Source organism: Notechis scutatus, chromosome 3, assembly GCF_049901735.1.
Source record: "Notechis scutatus isolate UNSWTSFEM ecotype Mainland chromosome 3, rNotScu1.2, whole genome shotgun sequence".
In the NCBI taxonomy this organism is placed as follows: Eukaryota; Metazoa; Chordata; class Lepidosauria; order Squamata; family Elapidae; genus Notechis; species Notechis scutatus.
Genome location: NC_142011.1, coordinates 123,044,783 through 123,066,676, shown reverse-complemented (window position 1 = coordinate 123,066,676; position 21,894 = coordinate 123,044,783). Strand labels below are relative to the sequence as shown.

Here is a 21,894-nt window from a genome sequence, read left to right as displayed (position 1 = left end):
TTGTTTTTCTAACTGTTAGAGTAAAATAGGAGTTAATAGATGTGACTTAATTAAGTCAATCCCACATCAGTCTCAAACTTTAATGGAAGTATGAGGAATTGCTGACTCCAGGAGCAGACCCAATTATTAATAGTGGGAAAGAATATTACCTCAGGTATCAAGAGTTCAAGAGGTTAATAAGTTTATTTCATCACATAAACACACCCCTCTAATTCCCATCTATAATGGTACATGGGAAAGGCCTTGGGAGACTGGCCAAGAAATGCTGCCTGGCAATGGTTAGATAAGAGACAGCATAACCTGCATCTATATAGTAGGTGGGACTAGAAGTTCAGAAGACATTCTGTACCATGACATACATTCAAATGCTTAATTTTAGAAAGGAAATTCAGTGCATAATATAAATACTTTTATCATGGTTCAAAGGAAATAAAAAGATACCATTTTATTCAGAGAAATTATGCTGCATTTCCTTCAAATGCACATTATTTCATTTGAGCTGGTAAGTTCATATTTCTCATCCTAATAAGAATTCTGGCTGTGATAAACTAACAGAGTAAATGTATTAAAGTTTTTAAAGAATTATTATTGCATGGGACAGATTAAACTAAAATAGTCACTGAACAAAACATAGTTATTATAAACTCTACATGGTAATTTAATTTTAAAAACCATTATACAAGCTATCAACAAAGTAGAATTCCACAATTCTTGACTTGTTTTAGCAAAAAAAAAAAAAAAAAAAAGTAAAATTGAAATGCCAAGCTATCACATATTTTCAACTCCAAGAAGGGCAGCAACTGTTGATTTAGGATTAGGTTTACACTGACTGTTAAAGTTGTTCTTAATGGCACCTAGTCAAGCAACTATCAATATAGATTCAAGATTCAGTGTTAGGTTCAAAATTCAAGATGAATTCAAGATGCATTCACTTCTGCCTGAAAATACTTAAAGTATATGTAACCTATTAATAATATGGAACACACACAATAAAGTGAAATGAAAAGCTGGAAAGGTATGAGAACAACAACAAACTGAGACACCAAAGACCAGTTCGAAGTAGCGAATTCATATTTAATGTACAGCAAAATGATCATGAAACAGAAAGATCCTCAAGAATACCGTACTTAAAGTGTCTTTTGAATGCTTAAAATGAACATCTCATGATGAGAACGTATACTTAGTTGTCAGGTAATTATCTCAGAAGAAACATTGTTTTGCAAATTTTGATTTGGCAAATATACATTTTATAAAAGGAATTCTAAACGGATGCTTACAATTCTTTTCTGCGTATTTAGTTCTTTTCCATAATTTGTTGAGTAATTGAGTAATAATTTCTGTCTTTTACAGAAATTTGGCTGAAAATGCAATTTTTATGAATACAAGCCAGCCAAATGCTGAATTTGGTAGGACAGGACTTCAAAAAGATGTGACATATCCAATGAAGGTACTGCAGAATTGGATAAATCCAGATTTGGTCTGTGAACATTGATATTTATAGAAACATCACCTTTCATCAGAAAATGATTTCTGTACTAGCAATTTCTAACATATTCTAGTGTGTTTCTCCCCCTACATTTATCTCGTGATCTTACTGTGAGTACATAACGAGATTTCATGAAGATGCAACCCGAGTAAAGGATTGCCTGCAACTATATAATGGTAGCAGTAGCACTTATATACTGCCCAAAAATGCTTTACAGCAGGGTGGGCAAACTTTTTGGCTCGGGGGCCGCATTGACTTTTAAAATTTGACAGACGGGCTGGGTCAGCACAAGATTTTTGGGAATCGCCCCCCACCCTTTCCCCCCTCTTCTCCTCCTTCCCCTCCCCTCGGAGGCCCCCTGAGTCAGGAGTTGCTACCGCCGGCACGGCTCCACGCGGCTCAGTCCCACGTTGCCTCGGGAAGGGAAAGGCAAAAGGAAGAGCTGCGGTGGTGCTTTGCAACGGCAGCAGCGGCACGGAGGCTCAGGCTCAGCGGCTCCTGGTTTTGCCTTTTCCTTCCCAAGGCAATGAGGGACTGGAGCGCGCGAGCTGCGCCGGCGGTAGCTGCTCCTTATAGCCCAGCTGGACACCTGAGCGGAGCCGGGCGGAACTGCCTGTTGCTGCTGCCGGAGCATCGCGGGTTGCCTCCTCAAGCAGCCCGCCCGCCCGCCGGGCTTCCCCTCCGCTGCGCAGCTCGGGGCCAGGCGCAAGCGCCCATGAGTTAAAAGAAGCCGAAAGTTCCTGGGAAGTTGCTCGGGTTTCCGGGGCTTCAGGCTTCCAGGCTTAAACTTTGCACAGGCAAAGTTTGCAGGCAGGCGTCTTCCCGCCGAGGAGCGGGAAGGGTTCCGCCTGGCGGGCAGGTGGGCGGGCTGCTTGGAGGAGGTGACCCAGCGGTGCTCCGGGTTTCCCCTCCGCCGTGCGGCTAGGGGCCAGGCACGAGTGCCCGCGAGTTAAAGGAAGCTGAAAGTTGCTGGGAAGTTGCTCGGGTTTCCGGGGCTTCAGGCTTAAACTTTGCACAGGCAAAGTTTGCAGGCAGGAGCGTCTTCCCGCCGAGGAGCGGGAAGGGTTCCGCCTGGCGGGCAGGTGGGCGGGCTGCTTGGAGGAGGTGACCCAGCGGTGCTCCGGGTTTCCCCTCCGCCGTGCGGCTGGGGGCCAGGCACGAGTGCCCGCGAGTTAAAGGAAGCTGAAAGTTGCTGGGAAGTTGCTCGGGTTTCCGGGGCTTCCAGGCTTAAACTTTGCACAGGCAAAGTTTGCAGGCGGGGCGTCTTCCCGCCAAGGAGCGGGAAGGGTTCCACCCGGCGGGCGGGCGGGCTGCTTGGAGGAGGCGACCTGGCGGTGCTCGGGTTTCCCCTCCACTGTGCGGCTCAGGGCCAGGTGCGGCGCCCACGAGGAAAAAGGAAGCCGCAAGTTGCTGGGAAGTTGCTTGGGTGCTGGGAGCAGGCTTTTAAAGTGCCGCCCGAGCAGGACCACTGAGCCAGGAAACGGGGCACCAAGGCAGGGCAAGGCTCTACCAGCAGCAGCCTAGCTTTAGGTGGCTCCAAGCAGCCCACTCCAAGCAGCCCGCCCGCCCGCCGGGCGGAACCCTTCCCACTCCTCGGCTGGAAGACGCTCCCACCTGCAAACTTTGCCTTTGCAAAGTTTAAGCCCGAAAAAAAAGGGGATCGGCAGAGACTCACCTTTGGAGAGGTCGCACTCGAGGTGATTTCGAACTCCCGGCCGAGGCCTTTGCAAAGTTCTTCTTTTCTTTCCTACCCGAGAGCGCTTCGCACTGTTTTCCAGCTTTGGGGGCCACGCGGCGCAGGGCCCAGTGATTTTTTCAGGGGCGGGCCGGATTGGACAGACCAACGGGCCGGATGTGGCCCGCGGGCCGTAGTTTGCCCACCCCTGCTTTACAGCATCTCTGGATGTTTTATAATGTCAGCGATAATCTGGGTTCTCATTTTACCAACCTCAGAAGGATGGAAGGCTTTGTCAACCTTGAGCCCCATCAAGATTGAACGCCAGCCTGTGGGCAGACTTAGCCTGCAATACTGCATTCTAACTACTCCGCCACTATGGTACCTGTATGTTCTCGCTTCAGTCTTTTCTCTTTACACATGAATTCAACTTTCTTCCTTATTAGTCACAATTGCAATGTATACATAAATTTCTATGAAAAACAGACTGTAAAAAAAGAGGATATAAGAACAGTATAAAATTGTGGTTGTATCCGTATTAGAGAAAAATAATAAAATCTTGATTTTTCCCCCCCCTTCAGAATCAGTCAGAAGAAACCAAGTATTCATGCTGTAGCTCTGTCATCTCCACCAATGGTTATAATGTAAAGGTTTTAGGTAACTACAAAGATGCAGGACCGCCATAAACACTGGGAACTTATTTTAACTGAGTAACTGTCCCAAACTTAATTGTAATAATTAATGCTAAGCCTTGTGAAAACCCTTATTATTTATTATTTAAAACCAGCATGGCAGGGTGGTTTAAAATACTGGGGGAATCTGGGATCATTGGATTAAAGTCCTTCTCATGTAGCTCATGGGATGACTTCGGTCAGATCAAAATCTCTAAGTCCAACCTACTAAATTACTCAGTAAAATGATATAAAGGATTAAAAACAATGGAATAGTACATCAAATTACTGAGGAGATTAAATCTAAATGTTTGGCTGAGTTCAGCTCTAAATCGGCACTATGTTGCCTGAGTTCAATTTGTTAAAGTATAAAGGTTTACACACTTATTTTCCTTCCTCAAAGGGAAATAGAAGACTATATATATTTTTAAAGAATGTTTGTATATATATTTGTGACAACTAATATAAATTACGAAAGGATCACGACCATGGTAATGCCCTGTGAAATTGTGTAATGTAAAATTGCATTACCCATTTACAATTGTAGAAGCAGCTTCTGATAGAGAAAAGAAATCAGAACAATTTCTGGAAAAAGATCCTTGGAGGGAGCATCCCATAAGTATAAACCCCTCTTTTCCCTCTGGTTATCAAATCACTAAGTTGTACAAACTAGCAAGGCATTATTGACCGTACACATTCTTTAGAAAATGTCTTTCATACAGTTTTCCTACTTCTTACTTATTAATAGGACAACATACAGAAATTAACAGGACAAAAAATGCAGAGAACTATAAACAAGAGAGACATATGCCAACTTCACAGAACAGATCAGAGCAAAGAATGGAGATGAAAAAGAAAGGATTCTTGGAATACTTGAAAAGGTATTGTAATTTGTACCAGTGTGTTACTGTATATTGTTGTATTGCTTGCTTTGGTATTTCCCTTAGAGTAGCCATTACTAAAAAAAAGTTATATATTCATTCATAAAAAAGGAAGTAAATAAAAAAGCATGAAGACATCTTGCTTTTGTGACAGGAAAAGTACAGCAGGAAACGTACAGTGGCTCCAATAAGACATTTAACTATACCATGGATAATGAAATATGTTAACTCTAAAATTCCTTGAGGCTGTTAATTTAATGTTACAGGTTTTTGTGTGTATAGATGAGCACAATATTTACAAAAACACTAAAAGAAAAGAATTTTTTTCCAGAAGTTCCCCCCCCCATCATTTTAATAATGCAGTGATAGAATATATGAAAAGAGCCACACAGGGAGGCGAACATAAACTGTAAAATGGGTATTCAAAGCCTTTCAATCATTGACACATTTTTAAGATCAACCAAAATAACACAGAGGATGCTGCAAGTTTTCTAGTTCAATAAAATTCATTAGTTAACCCAGATGTTTAAACTATACAATTTACACTTGCAAGTCAATCCCGAGATAGAGGTTATGGATGATAATTAGAATAGAATAGAATAGAATAGAATAGAATAGAATAGAATAGAATAGCTGGAAGGGACCTTGGAGGTCTTCTAGTCCAGCCCCCTGCTCAAGCAGGAGAAGTTATACCATCTCAGACAAGGTATACTGAATTTATGTTAAATGTGGTTAATGGAATATACTTAATCTTTGTTAGAATATTTTTCAATATCCATTCGTCCGGAGCAGCGGTCCCCAACCTTTCTGGACCCAGGGACTGGTTTTGTGGAAGAAAGGGGTTTCCACGGACCCGGGGGGCGGGAGGGGGATGATTTCATGTGCAACACAGATCCCGCATATGCAAGATGAAGTTTCGCTCGCCTATCTCTTGCATGGCCCAGGTCCTAACAGGCCACGGACCAGTAGTGTACCACAGCCTGGGGGTTGGGGACCCCTGTTGTAGAGGAAGTTTTAAAAAAAAACTTTGAGAAGTTCATAATATGAATAGGCTGTAAATTCTTCTCCTCTACAAGGAGCATAATTAGTGTTGATTTAATAGTTATGTGATAGACAGGATTGTATCTGTATGGTGGTGCAATAATGTTTATGTGTATATTGCAAGTTAAAGAATGAAGATGTGATGTGATTACAGAAGCTTTACAAGGAAAACATAGTACAAACATTCTTGTATGCAGTAAAATAGGCTGCTTTCTTGGAAATCTTTGTTTTGCAATGTTGTTGATGTTCTGTGTTGAGCAATGCTCTAAGTGCATTTTTTTTGTCCCCTATCAGCGCTCTCTTTTCACTGTTCCTTCAACAAAATTGAAGGCAATGATCAAGTCTCTTGAGTGCCTTTTATAACCGCAAAGCTAAGAGATGCCTCTTCAGGAATACAGAAATTCAAAAGAAAGGAGCTTAATGCAGTTATTTTAAAAGCATTAAGATGCTTTAGGATCTCATATGTGCATATTGTTTATATTATTATTTTACATTGAAATGTTTAACATAAAAACAAAAACTGACCATTTAAATTTCTTATTCAAATTATATTGTTAGTATTAAAATTATTTTTAAAAAATAAACATTCAAATCCAGAGTGGCTCATTTTTAAGGACGTCTTGTTGAATTTTCATTGGTATAAACATACTTAAAATAACTAAATAACATCTGTATAACATTTTTTAATATTTATTATTAAAAGTTAAACTAAATTGTCAAGGGATCACCAGCCATTGATATTGCTCCACCTATATTGAGATATATACAGTACCTACATATCCGTGACACGCATCTCTTTAGGGATAGTAACATTATACAAAAGAATTGAAAAGAAGTAAGAAATGGTAAGCCAAAGGATGATAGAAAAAGAAATTAGATTTACATCGAACCATTTACTGTGCATCTCCATGTGTTTCTGTCATTAGAAAGCATTCAGGCTTTCACTACCTCAGTCTTTGATGAAACCTCAAGGTTAATTCTGCAGAGTTCTGCATGAGAAGTAGTTCTTCATTAGTCCGACTATGATATCAAAGCTCTTTCATACGTTTATATATACATTTCTCATGAATGGCAAATGAAGAATCACCATGATATTCTGTTAAATATACTTTTATTTAAAAATCCATCGCATAACAGAGCTACCCTTTTCACAGTTTTACTTTGCTTATTCATTTGGCAGCACTCTTCATTAACCAGAACACTATATTTGGTCTTATACTTGGGGACTCAAGTTACAGCCTTTCAAGTCACCTTTGATGGCCACCCCAATAATTAGGAAAGAGGAAGTCTGAGTGTGTACGTGTGTGTGTGTGTTTTGGCTACATCCAAAGAAAGCCCTGTCTGAAAGGGTGGCTTAACTCAGGACCAGGTGTACAGCTGCTCTCTGCATGCCCTGACTGGCTAGTTTCTTAAGGAGACTTATTAATGATTGGCCTTAATGAGATGATTGAGTAGCTATACTACTTCTAGAAGTACTCCTTTTGTTTGGACCTGGCAATGAGCTAGTACTCTCCTTTACTTTCTCCTGGTCTCTGTAAGTCTGTCCTCATAGCAATTCTGTCTTTTGGGGGGGGTGGCGGTGTGCTGTATTAGCATACTCCAAACCCTCGCAACTGATTGGTCCAGACGGACAGCGACCTGATTGGTCGAAGCTCCGGCCGTGATTGGAGCGCTAAGAATCTACCGCGATTGGCTGTGCCGATCGCGGGAGATTCAAAGCGCTGCCATTGGCCGCCGAGCCGTGAGCCAGCCCTATATGAAGGGCTGCCGCGGCTTGTATTCTTCAGACTATTCCTATTCTAAATAAAGAGCTGAACTCACTAGAATGGTCTCGTGTCTCCTTCGACCCGATCCACCTCAGATCTAACACTGGCGATGAGGATGGGATCGTGAGACAAAGAGACCACCCAGCATGTGGCGAGGCGGCACACAGCAGCAAGCAGCATGGCCGGCATCAACTCGCCACCCGCACCCTTCAATCCCGCTACCGAGGACTGGGAATCCTATACCGATAGGTTCCAGATGTTCCTCGAGTGTAGCAATCTTAAAGATGCCAACGGTTACAAGAAGCGGGCTGTATTCCTCGCACACTGCGGGGCGGCAGTGTTTAAGATGGCCAAAGCCTTGGCCAAGCCAGAGGGCGTCAAGACCATGGAGTGGGGCGAACTCGAGCCTCTGCTGCAAAGCCACTACGCTCCCGTCGTGCCCATCCTCATCCGGCGGCACGAGTTCTACAGGCGGGACCAGTGCGAGGCGAAGGGCTTGGCGACTTCATAGCGGCACTACGAGATTTGGGCGGCCTGTGCAAGTTCGCCAACCTGGACGAAGCCCTGCGAGACCGCGTCGTCCTGGGGCTCCGAGACCCCATCCTCCAGAGCCGCATCATGGCGAAGGGCGACATCTCCCTCGCCGACGCGCTCACCGAGGTATCCGCGGCTGAAGCGGCCAAGAAATCGGCGGTTCGGATGCGGCAATCGAGCATCATGCCACGAGCAGTGACCGGCGAGATGACACGAACCCGAGAAGCGACCCGAGATCGACCACCGGGACGCAACCACACACCACGGCGACATTGACTCCTTCTCAGGAACCGTGGACGAGGAGGAGAAATCCACCGTTTGCAAGCAGCACGAGGCGACGGGAAACCCAAGGTCGTAAGTCGAGGTTCCAGTGCGCCGGCTGCGGAGCGATCACCCCGTTCGGACTGCGGTTCCTTGATGCCGTTTGCCGGCAGTGCAAGAAACGGGGGCACATCGCCAAGGTGTGCAGAAATAAAAGGCGCTACAGCCAGCGGCGGCGAGATGGCAGCCCTCTCAGGCAAGAGAATACCCCCACCAGCTACCGAGACCGCCAGACAGAGAGCCGTTGGAACCAAGAGGGTCGGAACAGGCGGCTCAACGAGGCAAGGCAAAGGGAGGAAACACATCAGACCGTCATCGTCGGCCATTCCTCCACAAGAGACGCCAGAAAGGTATATGTGACGGTGGGAATAGAAGACCAGCCATGCGACATGGAGGTGGACTCCGGGTCCTCCCTCTCCATGGTCTCATGGCACACCATCAAGCGCCTGGTTCCCTCCATCCGCAGAAAAGAATTGGAAGACCAAACACTAACCCTCAAAGACTACCAGGAAACCGCATCCCTGTAGTTGGCAGAGGCCATTTTAAAGTCACCTTCAAGAACCACACCGAAGTGCTACCCCTGACCATCGTCGACTGGGATCGGCCGAGCCTATTGGGACTACAGTGGTTCGCGCCCCTAGGCATTGAAGTAACCGGAATCCACCGCACCGCAGAGTCGGACTGGGAAGCGGCGCTCGTGGAGGACTTCCGGGAAGTTTTCGATGACAGCCTAGGCATGTACCGGGGTCCCCTATTTCTTTTAACATAGACCCGAACATCGCACCAATCCGCCTTAAACCCAGACGGGTGCCATTTGCACTCAAGCCCAAGATCGATGAGCAGCTAGATAAGCTCATCGCGCAAGGGAGTACTGGAGCCAATTGATCATGCCAGGTGGGAGACCCCCATAGTCACCCCCATCAAGCCAGATGGGTCCGTGAGAATTTGTGGGAACTATAAGGCCACCCTAAACCACGCGCTCCAGCAAAGCGCATACCCCGTCCCAGTAGTGCAGCACCTTCTGCACTCACTGAGGGAGGCTGAATCTTTGCCAAACTCGACCTGGCACAAGCCTACCAGCAACTGCCGGTCGGCGCCGCAACCGCCCGAAGCCCAAACCATCGTAACACACAGGGGGCTTTCCGTTACAACCGGCTCCAGTTTGGAGTCAGCGTGGCACCGGGGTCTTCCAAAGCCTCATGGAAAGACTCCTCCAGGGAATAGAGGGGGTGGTGCCCTATTTTGACGACGTACTAGTGGCCGCAAGAAACGAAAGGCAACTAGAAGCCCGGCTGAGGGAGGTACTGAAGAAATTCAGAGACTCGGGGCTCAAAGTCAAGAAAGGGAAGTGCCAGCTAAGGGCTGAGAGGGTCGAATTCCTAGGGTACCTCCTAGACAAACAAGGGATTCACCCCACGGAGAAGAAACTGAGAGCCATAAGGGAAGCGCCATGACCCAAAAACAAAACGGAACTGCAGGCTTTCTTGGGACTGTTAAACTTTTACAATGTCTTCCTATCTCAAAAGGCGACTGTGGCGGAACCGTTGCATAGGCTGTTAGATAAAACAGCCACCTGGACCTGGGGAGCACGGGAGGAGAGCGCTTTCAACAACACAAAGAAACTGCTAACATCTGACGCGGTACTAATCCAGTACAGCGAGACCCTGCCATTGACGGTAACGTGCGACGCATCACCTTTTGGGATCGGCGCCATCCTCAGCCACCATATACCAGATGGGAGGGAAGCACCCATCGCCTTCTCATCAAGGACACTTTCAAAACCGGAGCGGAACTACAGCCAGCTCGACAAGGAGGCCCTAGCAGTCGTCGCCGGCGTCAAGAAATTCCACGAATACCTTTACGGTAGGACTTTTACAATCATTACGGACCACAAGCCACTGCTAGGGATCCTGGCAGGAAATAAGGCCACACCGAACATTCTATCACCAAGGATGACAAGGTGGTCTGAGTTCCTGTCAGCATACAACTACCAGCTGATTCACCGACCCGGGAAGGACATCACCCACGCAGACGCCCTGAGCCATTCAACCTTGCCCAACCTAGAAGACGACCCGGCACCCACAACGGAGGTATTTCAAATAGAGACAATGCCCAACCCACTAGTGACCGCGCCAGACATTGCCAGAGAAACAAATAAAGACAAGTGGCTGGCGCGAGTCCTAAGCTGGGTTGGAAAAGGATGGCCGGAAGGGGACAGGGACGAACTATTCAGACCCTTCAGAAACAGACAAACTGAACTTTTTACCGAGAAGGGCTGTATACTTTGGGGGGACAGAGTGGTAATCCCAGAGACATTACAAGAAAGGGTATTGGGGATGCTGCATGAGGGGCACCCAGGGATGGTCAAGATGAAAAGCCTGGCCAGAAGCTATGCATGGTGGCCAGGCATGGACAAACAAATCGAAACCTGGGTAGCCAAATGCAAACAATGCCAAGAGGCCAGACCCAGTCCTCCCGCCGCCCCAATACATGAATGGGAAACACCAAGAGGACCGTGGTCTCGGATTCACATAGACTTCGCGGGGCCAACCAAGGGGCACATGTACCCCATCACAGTAGATGCTTACTCCAACTGGCTGGAGGTAAGCACCATGAAATCAACCACAACGGAGGCGGTAATAAGAAAACTGGGCAAACTCTTTGCCACACACGGCCTGCCAGATATAATAGTGTCTGACAACGGGCCCCAGTTCACCGCACTAGCGTTTGAACAATTTCTGGCAGGCCTGGGCATACGCCATGCATTAACCGCGCCGGCAAACCCGGCGGCGAACGGACGAGCGGAACGCATGGTCCAATACACAAAAAAAGCCATACAGAAAATAGAAACAACCAACATACAGGATAAAATTAATAAAATGCTCCTCATCCAACACATTACACCGAGCGCAACCACAAATAGAAGCCCAACAGAACTAATGATGGGCAGAAAACTACGATCAACACTAGATAGAATGCACCCCACATACACCCCTGACAAACCCCCAGGTTCCACTCTGGATACCAGCAACGATCACCCAAATAACCGGCCCCGTATCATACCGGCTAGAAACAAGCGACGGGAAACACTGGAAACGGCACATTAACCAACTAAGGTCCAGAATAGCTAACAACCATACAACCGACCAAGAAACTAGAAGGGGGGGAAATGGAAAGCGTTAAAGAAAAAGGGAACCCCTAGCGCAAACTGAACAACCCCCACCCGGAACAAATAACCCACAAATAAACCGGTCCTACTCACCAGTAAACGCGGGACCAACCGAACAGGCAACCCTAGAATCGTCACCAGGAAGGAGCAGCCAGGCCAGTACAACCAGCCCGGAAAAATCCCGCAGGAAGAGCCGAGACGGCAGCTCAACCAGCCCGGGCAGACCGGGAGGAGCTACCAAGAAAGGCCCAGCCCGACCTTCCAGGCGGTTCCATCCCTGGGAACCAGAGCGGCAGAGAAGGCCTCCGAACCGGTCGACAACCAAACGAGAACTGATCTGCGCAGGTCAACTAGACAGGTACGAAGCCCCGCCTACCTGCGCGACTACGTCACGACGCACCGACAGACGAAACCAAGAGGGGAGGGGTGTGCTGTATTAGCATACTCCAAACCCTCGCAACTGATTGGTCCAGACGGACAGCGACCTGATTGGTCGAAGCTCCGGCCGTGATTGGAGCGCTAAGAATCTACCGCGATTGGCTGTGCCGATCGCGGGAGATTCAAAGCGCTGCCATTGGCCGCCGAGCCGTGAGCCAGCCCTATATGAAGGGCTGCCGCGGCTTGTATTCTTCAGACTATTCCTATTCTAAATAAAGAGCTGAACTCACTAGAATGGTCTCGTGTCTCCTTCGACCCGATCCACCTCAGATCTAACAGGCGGGGGTACTCCTTCCAAGCTAAGAGACATGTCCTTACTCTTTTATAGAGTACGAAAATAAGTTGGAGGGCTAAGCACAAGATGAGATTTTGAGATCCCAGATCCCTGAGACTTTCATTTCTGAAAAGCATTGTCTGCAGTTGCTTCCAAACAAAGCATTAGTAGATAGAACAGCTACATAAAGTTTATGTGTATGTTGTGCTTCATTGGTCATGCAGTGAGTCTAGTGTACAAATGAGAATCATGGCCCAACTAACCCCAAAATTCTAAGATTAAACATGGAGTTTCTTACCATTTACATACATACCAATGAAAAAAACACAGAGCCTTTAAGCTCCTGCTTCATTGCTTAACTCAATATTTCTCAAGGTTGGCAATTTTAAGATGCATGAACCAACTTCCAGAATTCCCAAGCCACTACAGCTAGGGGATTCTGGGGACTGAACTCTACACATCTCAAAATTGCCAAGGCTGAAAACACTGCCCAAACTCATACCTTGTTAATGCAAAAAGAAATCATAAAAAGCATATAATAGCCACACTTTTACTATAATTGCTATAATTACTATAATTGCTCAACCTCTGACCTATTTTGATAGTTGGAAAGAAGAATTAGTTGCATATTAATTCTTTTTTTTGGTGGTGGTGGGGCTCATACAACAAGCACTGGCAATTAATTATAGAGATCATTATTTTCAATGTTTTTTTATTCTTACAACTCTGATTTACTATATTTTCCTACCACTTTCAAAATACCACTTTTATTCCATTTCTCTGTAGATGGGAACTTCTAGGCCGCTGCAAATCTGTTTCCTCATGGAATGCTTTCTAATTATGTTTACTTTTAAAAAGTAGCTATGCCATCAGAAGCATCTAACATGAGAAAATAAAACACCATCTTCACCATGGCTAAAAATGGTGATTTAATGATATAAATTAATAGACTAGTTCTAGTAGAGAAAATGCCAATCTTTTTCTTAAGATAGAGATTTCTTTAAAAAGAAAGAAAAGAAAACCACCCTGGAGTTACTAAAGAATTGTAGCACAGTCTTCATTTCAGCGGCATGCTTGAAATTTTTTTTCACAAAATAGCTTTTCCTGCTACAGTATAACCAGTTCTTTTCCCATGAGAGGTTCTCTGTTGCTCTCTACTGGTTCAGGTTATATATTTACAAAGAATAGCAGCATCATAACAACTCCCGCCAAACAACGGGCAGCCCACCCGTAAACCGGGACCGCCTGAATCACCAATGGAACCACTATCACTACAGAAATTGAGCGCCTGCTGCGTCAGCTAGACGAGAAGAGATGCATCAAACCATCACCATCGGTCACGCATCATCCTTGGATGCAAGAAAGATCCAAGTGAAGATTGCCATTGAGAATCGTCCATGTGAAATGGAAGTAGACTCATGTTCATCCCTATCAATGGTCTCATGGAGAACCTTCAAACAGCTGATCCCTGACATCCGTCACCAGGACCTCAGCACCCAGAAAATCATATTAACAGACTACCAGGGAAACAGAATTCCCGTTGCCGGGTCCCGCCACGTCCAGGTGTCTTTCAAAGACCACACCGCAACTCTGCCTCTTACTATCATCGATTGAGACCGGCCCAGCTTGTTGGTTTTGCAGTGGTTCGCCCCGCTGGGGATTGAACTAGCTGGCATTCACCAGACCGGAAGCAGTGACTGGGAAGCGGCCCTCGTCCAGGAGTTCCAGGACGTGTTCACAGAGAAACTAGGTAAGTACAAGGGATCTCCCATATCGTTTAGCCTCAGCCCCGATGTCGCGCCCATACGCCTTAAGCCTCGTCGAGTGCCCTTCGCACTCAAGCCAAAGATTGATGAACAATTGGACAAATTGATAGCCCAGGGGGTGTTGGAACCAATCGATCACGCCTGTTGGGAAACCCCGATTGTAACGCCCATCAAACCTGATGGATCAATAAGAATTTGTGGGGATTACTGGGCCACACTAAACCACGTGCTTCAGCAGAGCGCTTATCCTGTACCGGTGGTTCAACATCTTCTTCATTCCCTGGGCGGTGGGAAAATATTTGCAAAATTGGACCTGGCTCAGGCATACCAACAACTACCCGTAGATGCAGAGACTGCTGAGGCCCAGACGATAGTCACGCACAGAGGTGCGTTTAAATGTAATAGACTCCAGTTCGGAGTGAATGTAGCACCAAGCATCTTCCAAAGCCTGATGGAGCGACTGCTACAAGGCATAAAAGAGGTCGTGCCTTATTTCGATGACGTCTTGATAGCAGCCCCCACTAGAGACGTATTAGAAAAACGACTCAGAGCGGTTCTCCAGAAATTCAAAGATGCTGGCTTGAAAGTAAAGAAGGACAAGTGTCAACTTTGTACTGAGAGGGTTGAATTCCTGGGGTACCTACTAGACAAAAAGGGAATCCACCCTACCAAAAAAAAGTAACTGCAATAAAAAATGCACCCAGACCCAAGAATAAAACAGATCTCCAAGCCTTCCTGGGACTCATTAACTTTTATAACATCTTCTTGCCCCAGAAGGCGACTGTAGCTGAGCCATTACACAGACTACTGGACAAGAAGGCTTCTTGGGTCTGGGGACGAGCATTCCAGCAAATAAAAAATCTTTTAACCTCAGATGCTGTATTAATGCAGTATAACGAGACTTTGCCTTTAACTGTCACCTGCAATGCCTCGCCATTTGGGGTGGGAGCCATCTTAGGCCATGTTCTACCAAACGGCAATGAGGCACCTATTGCTTTCTTTTCACGAACTTTATCAAAGACTGAAAGAAACTATAGCCAACTCGATAAAGAGGCTCTCGCTATTGTGTCCGCTATTAAACGTTTCCATGAATATGTATATGGATGACCGTTTACCATAATAACCGACCACAAGCCATTGCTTGGCATTTTAGCGGGGGACAAGCCTACTCCCCACATCTTATCACCAAGAATGACCCGTTGGTCAGAGTTTCTAGCTGCATACGATTATCTGCTGCAACACCGCCCCGGGAAAGCCATTCCCCATGCTGACGCCTTGAGTTGTTCTCCGCTGCTGGAAGCCATAGACGATCCAGCTCCAACTCTAACTGCGCTCCAAATCGAAACTCTCCCGTCACCACCCCTGACTGCACAAGACATCGCCACGGAAACAAAAAAGGATCCTGTATTGGCTTGAGTCCTCAGCTGGGTGGAACGAGGGTGGCCTGACAACGAACCGAACGATACCTTCGCGCCCTTCAAGAACCGACAGACGGAATTGTTCTCCCAGAAGGGCTGCATTTTGTGGAGAGACAGAGTCATCATTCCCGAAAAATTACAACATACAGTTCTAAAACTTTTGCACGATGGTCATCCAGGCATCGTGCGAATGAAGGTGTGGGCAAGAAGTTACGCATGGTGGCCAGGTATCGATAAACAGATAGAAGCATGGGTGGCCGCCTGCAGCAAGTGCCAGGAAATCCGCGCGGCCCCACCAAGGGCACCTCCAACTGAATGGGATGCACCTCGTGGTCCCTGGTCCCGCATCCACATTGATTTTGCGGGACCCACCAAAGGACACACTTTTCTCATAACGGTGGATGCCTATTCCAACTGGCTCGAAGTCCACAAAATGAAAAGCACCACCACAGAAGCCGTCGTTAAAAAATTAAATAGACTATTCGCTACGAATGGACTGCCGGACGTTTTAGTCTCGGATAATGGCCCCCAGTTCACTGCCCTTGCATTTGAACAGTACCTAGCGGATCGGGGCATCCGCCATGCCTTAACTTCGCCGGCTCACCCTGCGGCCAATGGCAGGGCCGAGCGAATGGTACAATTCGTAAAAAAGACCTTGCACAAGATGGAACATGGCGATATTGACGATAAGATAAACAGAATGCTCCTTCTCCAACACATCACCCCACACAGCACCACGAACAGAACCCCGGCCGAACTCCTAATGGGCCGGAAACTTTGCTCACACCTTGATCGCCTACACCCAACCTACACGCCGGAAAAACCTTGCGGTTCCAGCAGCAAGTGTCGTGCGTTTAAGGTAGGCGATTTAGTCTTTGCAAAAAACTTCTCGGCTGACCCATTGTGGGTCCCCGCTACCATAACTCAACTTACGGGCCCCAGATCTTACCATCTACAGACTAGTGATGGGAAATTATGGAAGCGCCATATAGACCAACTTTGTTCCCGATTGGCACCTAACTCTCTCTCAACCCCTGACTCTCTAACCGGGGGAAGGGTAGACGAGGGGGCTGAAATAGAAATAACAGATGACCCAATAATCGAAGCCCAGCAGTTTGCACAACCAACCATGGGATACTCGCCTTCCAGCGGAGGCCCAAGCCGGGCGATTGCCTCACCATAGAGCAGCCCGGTCAGAGAAGCAAGTACAGGGAACCCGGATGACAACAGAGAAGACAGCCCTGAGTCACCCAGCGAGGTTGCGGAACCGTCGTCACCACCCGGTCCTACAAACAGCCCACCGGAACCAGAACCAGAGCGGAAACTGGTGGAACAGTGAAAATCGAACAGGCAGGTGAAACGGCCTGCCTACTTGCGAGAATACGTCTCCCCTCAGACGAAACCAAGGGGAGGGTGTTACGAACTAAATAAACTCAATTATTAAAAAACCCTACTAGCTTTACTCCAGCTGCAGGTTCGTAATCCTGCACTTCTGATTGGCCCGCAAATAAGCGAATCGTGATTGGCTGCCTCTGGCTGGTCTGAGTGGCTAACAGCGGCCCGTCACTGATTGGACGTTTTTAGAGCAGTTAACTCGTTTTCATTGGTTGTTGTGGCAGCAGCCAGCTCTATAAAAGAGCTGCTGCTGCCCAAGTATGTTGCTCTGTTCTGAAGTCACTATTAAAGAGTTGAGTCACTATCCGATGCCTCGTCTCCGTTATTGTGCCCACACCTCCAGATCTAACAAGTAGGCCACAATTGTTTAGCTCAAGGGCTGGCGGCATAGTACTCAGTGTTGCCAAGTTCAACTAAAAACACAACAACAACACCCTAACAGTTCCTTGAATCACCAAATGGATTTTATTCAATGTTCTTGAATGAGAATTTGAGGAATATCAAGGCGAATACTTAAAATGGACATCATATCACATATATTTTTGGAGGTGGAGACATTCCAATGAAGCAGAGGTGGTATTTAGCAGGTTCTGACCAGTTCTGGAGAACTAGTAGTGGAAATTTTGAATAGTTCAGAGAACCGGTGGTAATCTTCCCCCAGGAGTGGGGAGGGAATGGAGATTTTGCAGTATCCTTCCCCTGCCACGCCCACCAAGCCATGTCATGCCCATCAAACCACACCCACCGGTAGTAAAGTTTTTTGAATCCCATTGTGTAACATTCTAACTTGACAGTAAAGAATATGAGCATGTTTGTTGACATTATGGATCACTCTTCTCCCCTTTGCTATATATATATATTATAGGACAAGTGTACTTGAGAAAAACATATATTCCTCAGCATAAAGTTGGCTGGAAAACATAAGATGAGTTCTTCAACCTAATGCACTGCTCAGTTTCAGTTCCTATCTTCCCTGCCCCACTAACCTGAAAGGCATTAAATTCAGGAAGTGGAGGATAACATAAAACAGCTCTCTGGGGATGCATCCTCTACTAAAAAAGAAGAGAAAAGCAAAATTCATGTCCTTTTTCTTATATTTCCCAATCCCACTAACCTATTTCTTGCCTTTTTTTTCTGATTTGTTCCACAGCATATTGAAGTCTTTCAGGAGGAACTGAAGGATCCTTTTATTATTACAGTCATGATTGTAGTAGGCTGCATGCACAGATAATGCACCAAATGTTCTTATAAAGTACCATAGTAATCAATGGTGGGATTCAAATTTTTTTTACTACTAGTTCTGTGGGTATGGCTTGTGGCTTGGTGGGCGTGTCAGGGGAAGGATACTATAAAATCTCCATTCCCTTACCACTCCATGGGGAAGGTTACTGCAAAATGCCATTCCCTCCCCACCCCACTAACCTGCTTTCCAGCTCCGTTCTCCTGTGCAGGGCAACAAAAGAAGACCCAGCCGATCAGCTGGGACTCAGGAGGCAGAGAATAGATGAGGGTGAAGCCAGTCAGAGGTGGTATTTGCTGGTTCTCCGAACTACTCAAAATTTTCACTACCGGTTCTCCAGAACTGGTCAGAACCTGCTGAATACCACCTCTGATAGTAATGTATTTTCTTTCAAACTAGAGAAGATTCAGAGTAGAGTTCCCCCAAACTGTTTTTCTGCCTCTTTCATTGTTTCTCATGATCAATAAATCCATTCTGGTGCCCACTTTAGGCCAGTTTTATTCAAAACGTACTCACTTTGATTGTAATTCCACAGGAGCCTTCATGATCCCTTTCCTCATCTTGCTTGTCCTGGAAGGCATCCCTTTGCTCCACCTTGAATTTGCCATTGGACAGAGACTCAGAAAAGGTAGCGTGGGAGTCTGGAGTTCTATCCATCCAACCCTGAAGGGAGTAGGTAAGTTTTGAAAATAATTTGATTCATCAAGTAGCAAAGATCTTTTAATACACTCTGATACCTCAGCATCACGGATGCACCAACTGAAAGAATAGGTGAACTTGAAACTTTAATTGAAACAAGAAAATAAACATTAGAAGAATAATGTGATCAGTACAGGATTGGCCAAATACTCAAGGAGAAAAGCTAATCAAACTTATGTTGTATTTGAAGTATGGTTAGTCAGTTCTGTATTTTTTTCTTGCATGTCAAGGATGAAGTATCCCTTCTGTTAAACATTTCCCCAACACATCTGTTTTTTTGTTACTGCAGAATGTCCACAGGGTGACATAGGAAATAATGGATGGAGGGGCAGGTTAAATTATTATAGTTTGGAAAATTATTTGCTATAGTTAATGTACAAAATATTTATTTTTATCTTTGTGGTGGACACTATCTATATGATCCTCTTAATTTACAGCAATTTCTACCTGCTTTTCTATTTGAAATACTACATTTCAATTACTATTTTAACAAAAGAAAGTGGTTGCTGAATTATAACACCATGATAAATAACATTAAAAAAAATAACCTGATAGCATTAAAAGTAGAATCTAATCTAAAATTTCCAGTCCATTCACTGAACTACTTTTTATCCTGATCAACAATGGACAGTAAATAAACAAGGGCTTATCACCAACCAGTAATTGTTTTTTTAAATGTTCTCTGGAAATAAATGCACCTAAAATATTGAATTAAAATAGTTGTATATTTTCCATTTCCAGCAGTTTCTCCATGCTTTCTAGCATGGCTAAAATATAGAAAGTGAATATTCCAAGAAAATGCACGGATTTTGATGGGCTAAATTCCATTGCAGTTCCACTTACAGCCTGTTGCTGCATTAGTATTCCAGGGTAGTTATTCTGAGACTGCAGCCTGTTTTATGCAATCCAATGAAACATTAAGGAAAAAAAAACCCCAAATCTGTAAATACCACTGGTTATAATGGTGGAAAATATGCTGTATCTTTATCACCACGCAATCCCATCAAACGACTCTTGTCTCAACATCTTTCTATATAGTATAAATATTTACTAATCAGTTCTATTCAAGGAATGGGGCCGAAATGAAACATTATTCACTCAGATTTCTCACAGATCTTATTTTTTTAAATTGTACTAAATAAGCTCTGATTCAAGTTTTTCCTCTCTTTCCATAGGAATAGCAGCAATGTTAGTCTCCTTTCTTGTGGGACTATACTATAATACGATTATTGCCTGGGTGATGTGGTATTTCTTCAACTCCTTTCAAGAGCCACTGCCCTGGAGCGAATGTCCACTTAATGACAACAGAACAGGTACACCCTATGAATGAAATGCTTACACTAGCTGACAAGCCATCATGAGAAGGCTTCTCTGGGGAAATAATAGGAGAAAATATAATGTATATTTTATTTTCCCTCCTCCCATAACATTCAAGACTTTTGACCAAATGACGTAATCATTCTATTGCTGAATCCTTAGCATGATGGTAATTAAATCTGGACTTTGGTATTCAGATTTGTCTCATCTGACACAATGAATAAAGGGACTGGTGGAGATTGATGTTTACTTAGTATCTATTGGTAATATTTGGAGTAGTGGTTGAAGTTTCTGATAAATAACTAAATATATGTTCTTCTTGCAGCATACATAACCCTGAATATATCAACTGAAATCTTTCTGATAAATTTCTACCTGATCTACCTTGCTGCCTTGCATTTTCAAAACAAAACTGCAGGAAGAGGCAAAAGATTGATTGCTATAGCACTTTGGTTTTTTTTTACAGTTACATAGATAGCATAATTGATGAATTAATGCAGTTATCTAAATAAGCTTAGATATTCTTAAAGCACTGACATTGTGCAATTGACAGTACATAGTACATAGTCCTACAGGAGTTATGCCTTTGAAAAGCATTCTGGAAAAAAGAAAAATGGGATTTTCAAGTGCTTTTTTACAACAATTCATATTTTCTCATTAACAGCACTATTGAAATCATTTTGTCATTGCCTGTCTTCCTTCCTAATTTTCTATTAAATACTATTCAAAATATGTGGCTTAGGCCATAGAATTCCACACTCCTTTGAAGAAGAAATATTGATTAATAAGTTAACAACAAACTGGCTGATTCTAATATAATTGGTTTAAAATATAACAAGCAGGAACTTGTACAATAGAAACAGGAAAGTTACCATTTATGTAAGAGAGAAATGTAATTTTCAGATGCTGTCTGACCTCATCTAAAACCATGTTTCTCTCCCCCAACACCCCCCCAAAAATCCAAAGCAGCATTATAATGTGCATTCCCTTCCATTTCTAAGGGGACACTACCAAAATAGTGGTATTATATAATAGCATTATTGAGAATATATTTCAACTGAATACATCCACCAACATCGCTGCCTCCAGTCCAGGAAATGACCACATGGCATGGTAATTCCCAAATTCTGCCACTATATAGAAGGTGGCATTTTCCAATTGATAGGAATTAAGTACAACCAAATTTCACTGCCATCTAAGTTATGGTGCTATTCAAAGTAGACTCAAGTAGACTTTGGTGAAAGCAGGAGGTGATAGCACTTAACAAGACTGCTTCATTGTTCAAACAATATGTTCTGTCTTCATCACAATATTCCTTCTTTGTTGTGCTACATGAAGCAGTTTGTTTTATTCTGTCATCTTCAGTTGAGGGTGAGGCTTAAGAAAGGCACATTAAATGAGGTATATAAAATATGCAAGGATGACTTTTTTCATAATTTTATAAGCAGATCCATAAATCATGCACATATGTTTTGGAACATAAATATAAGATGCTCTTCTATGTGCTTTTATAACAGCAACCATCATCTGAAATTATCTCCTAAAGGCAACACATCACCAACATTTCCCTATGCTTAGGCCTTCTAATGTTTTGGAAGACCTTCAAGTCAGGTATAATTTTAGCAAATTGAGCTGAATACTGGCTCTTGAAATTTAGGAGTTCTCTAATATTATAAGTACAAAAAAATTAATGTTTTTCTTTTAAAACTTATGCGGTTGACGTTCAAATTATGAATTGCTCAATAGTTTAAAACTCTAATTTTAAATTCAGTTCATCTGAAAATATCTGAATTTGTGACTGTT

General features: G+C 44.5%; 1 protein-coding gene across 1 annotated transcript in view; it reads left to right on the top strand.

Moving 5' to 3' along the window:
• Positions 1–312: 312 nt before the first annotated feature.
• Positions 313–21,894, top strand: part of LOC113415215 (sodium-dependent neutral amino acid transporter B(0)AT1) — a 32,460-nt gene continuing 10,878 nt past the window's right edge. The window contains exons 1-5 of the mRNA XM_087961122.1: positions 313–502; positions 1,351–1,447; positions 4,581–4,713; positions 18,611–18,751; positions 19,950–20,087. Of these exons, the coding sequence (XP_087817248.1) occupies positions 18,619–18,751; positions 19,950–20,087 (271 nt within the window). The 5' untranslated portion in view covers positions 313–502; positions 1,351–1,447; positions 4,581–4,713; positions 18,611–18,618. The remainder of the gene's footprint in view (positions 503–1,350; positions 1,448–4,580; positions 4,714–18,610; positions 18,752–19,949; positions 20,088–21,894) is intronic.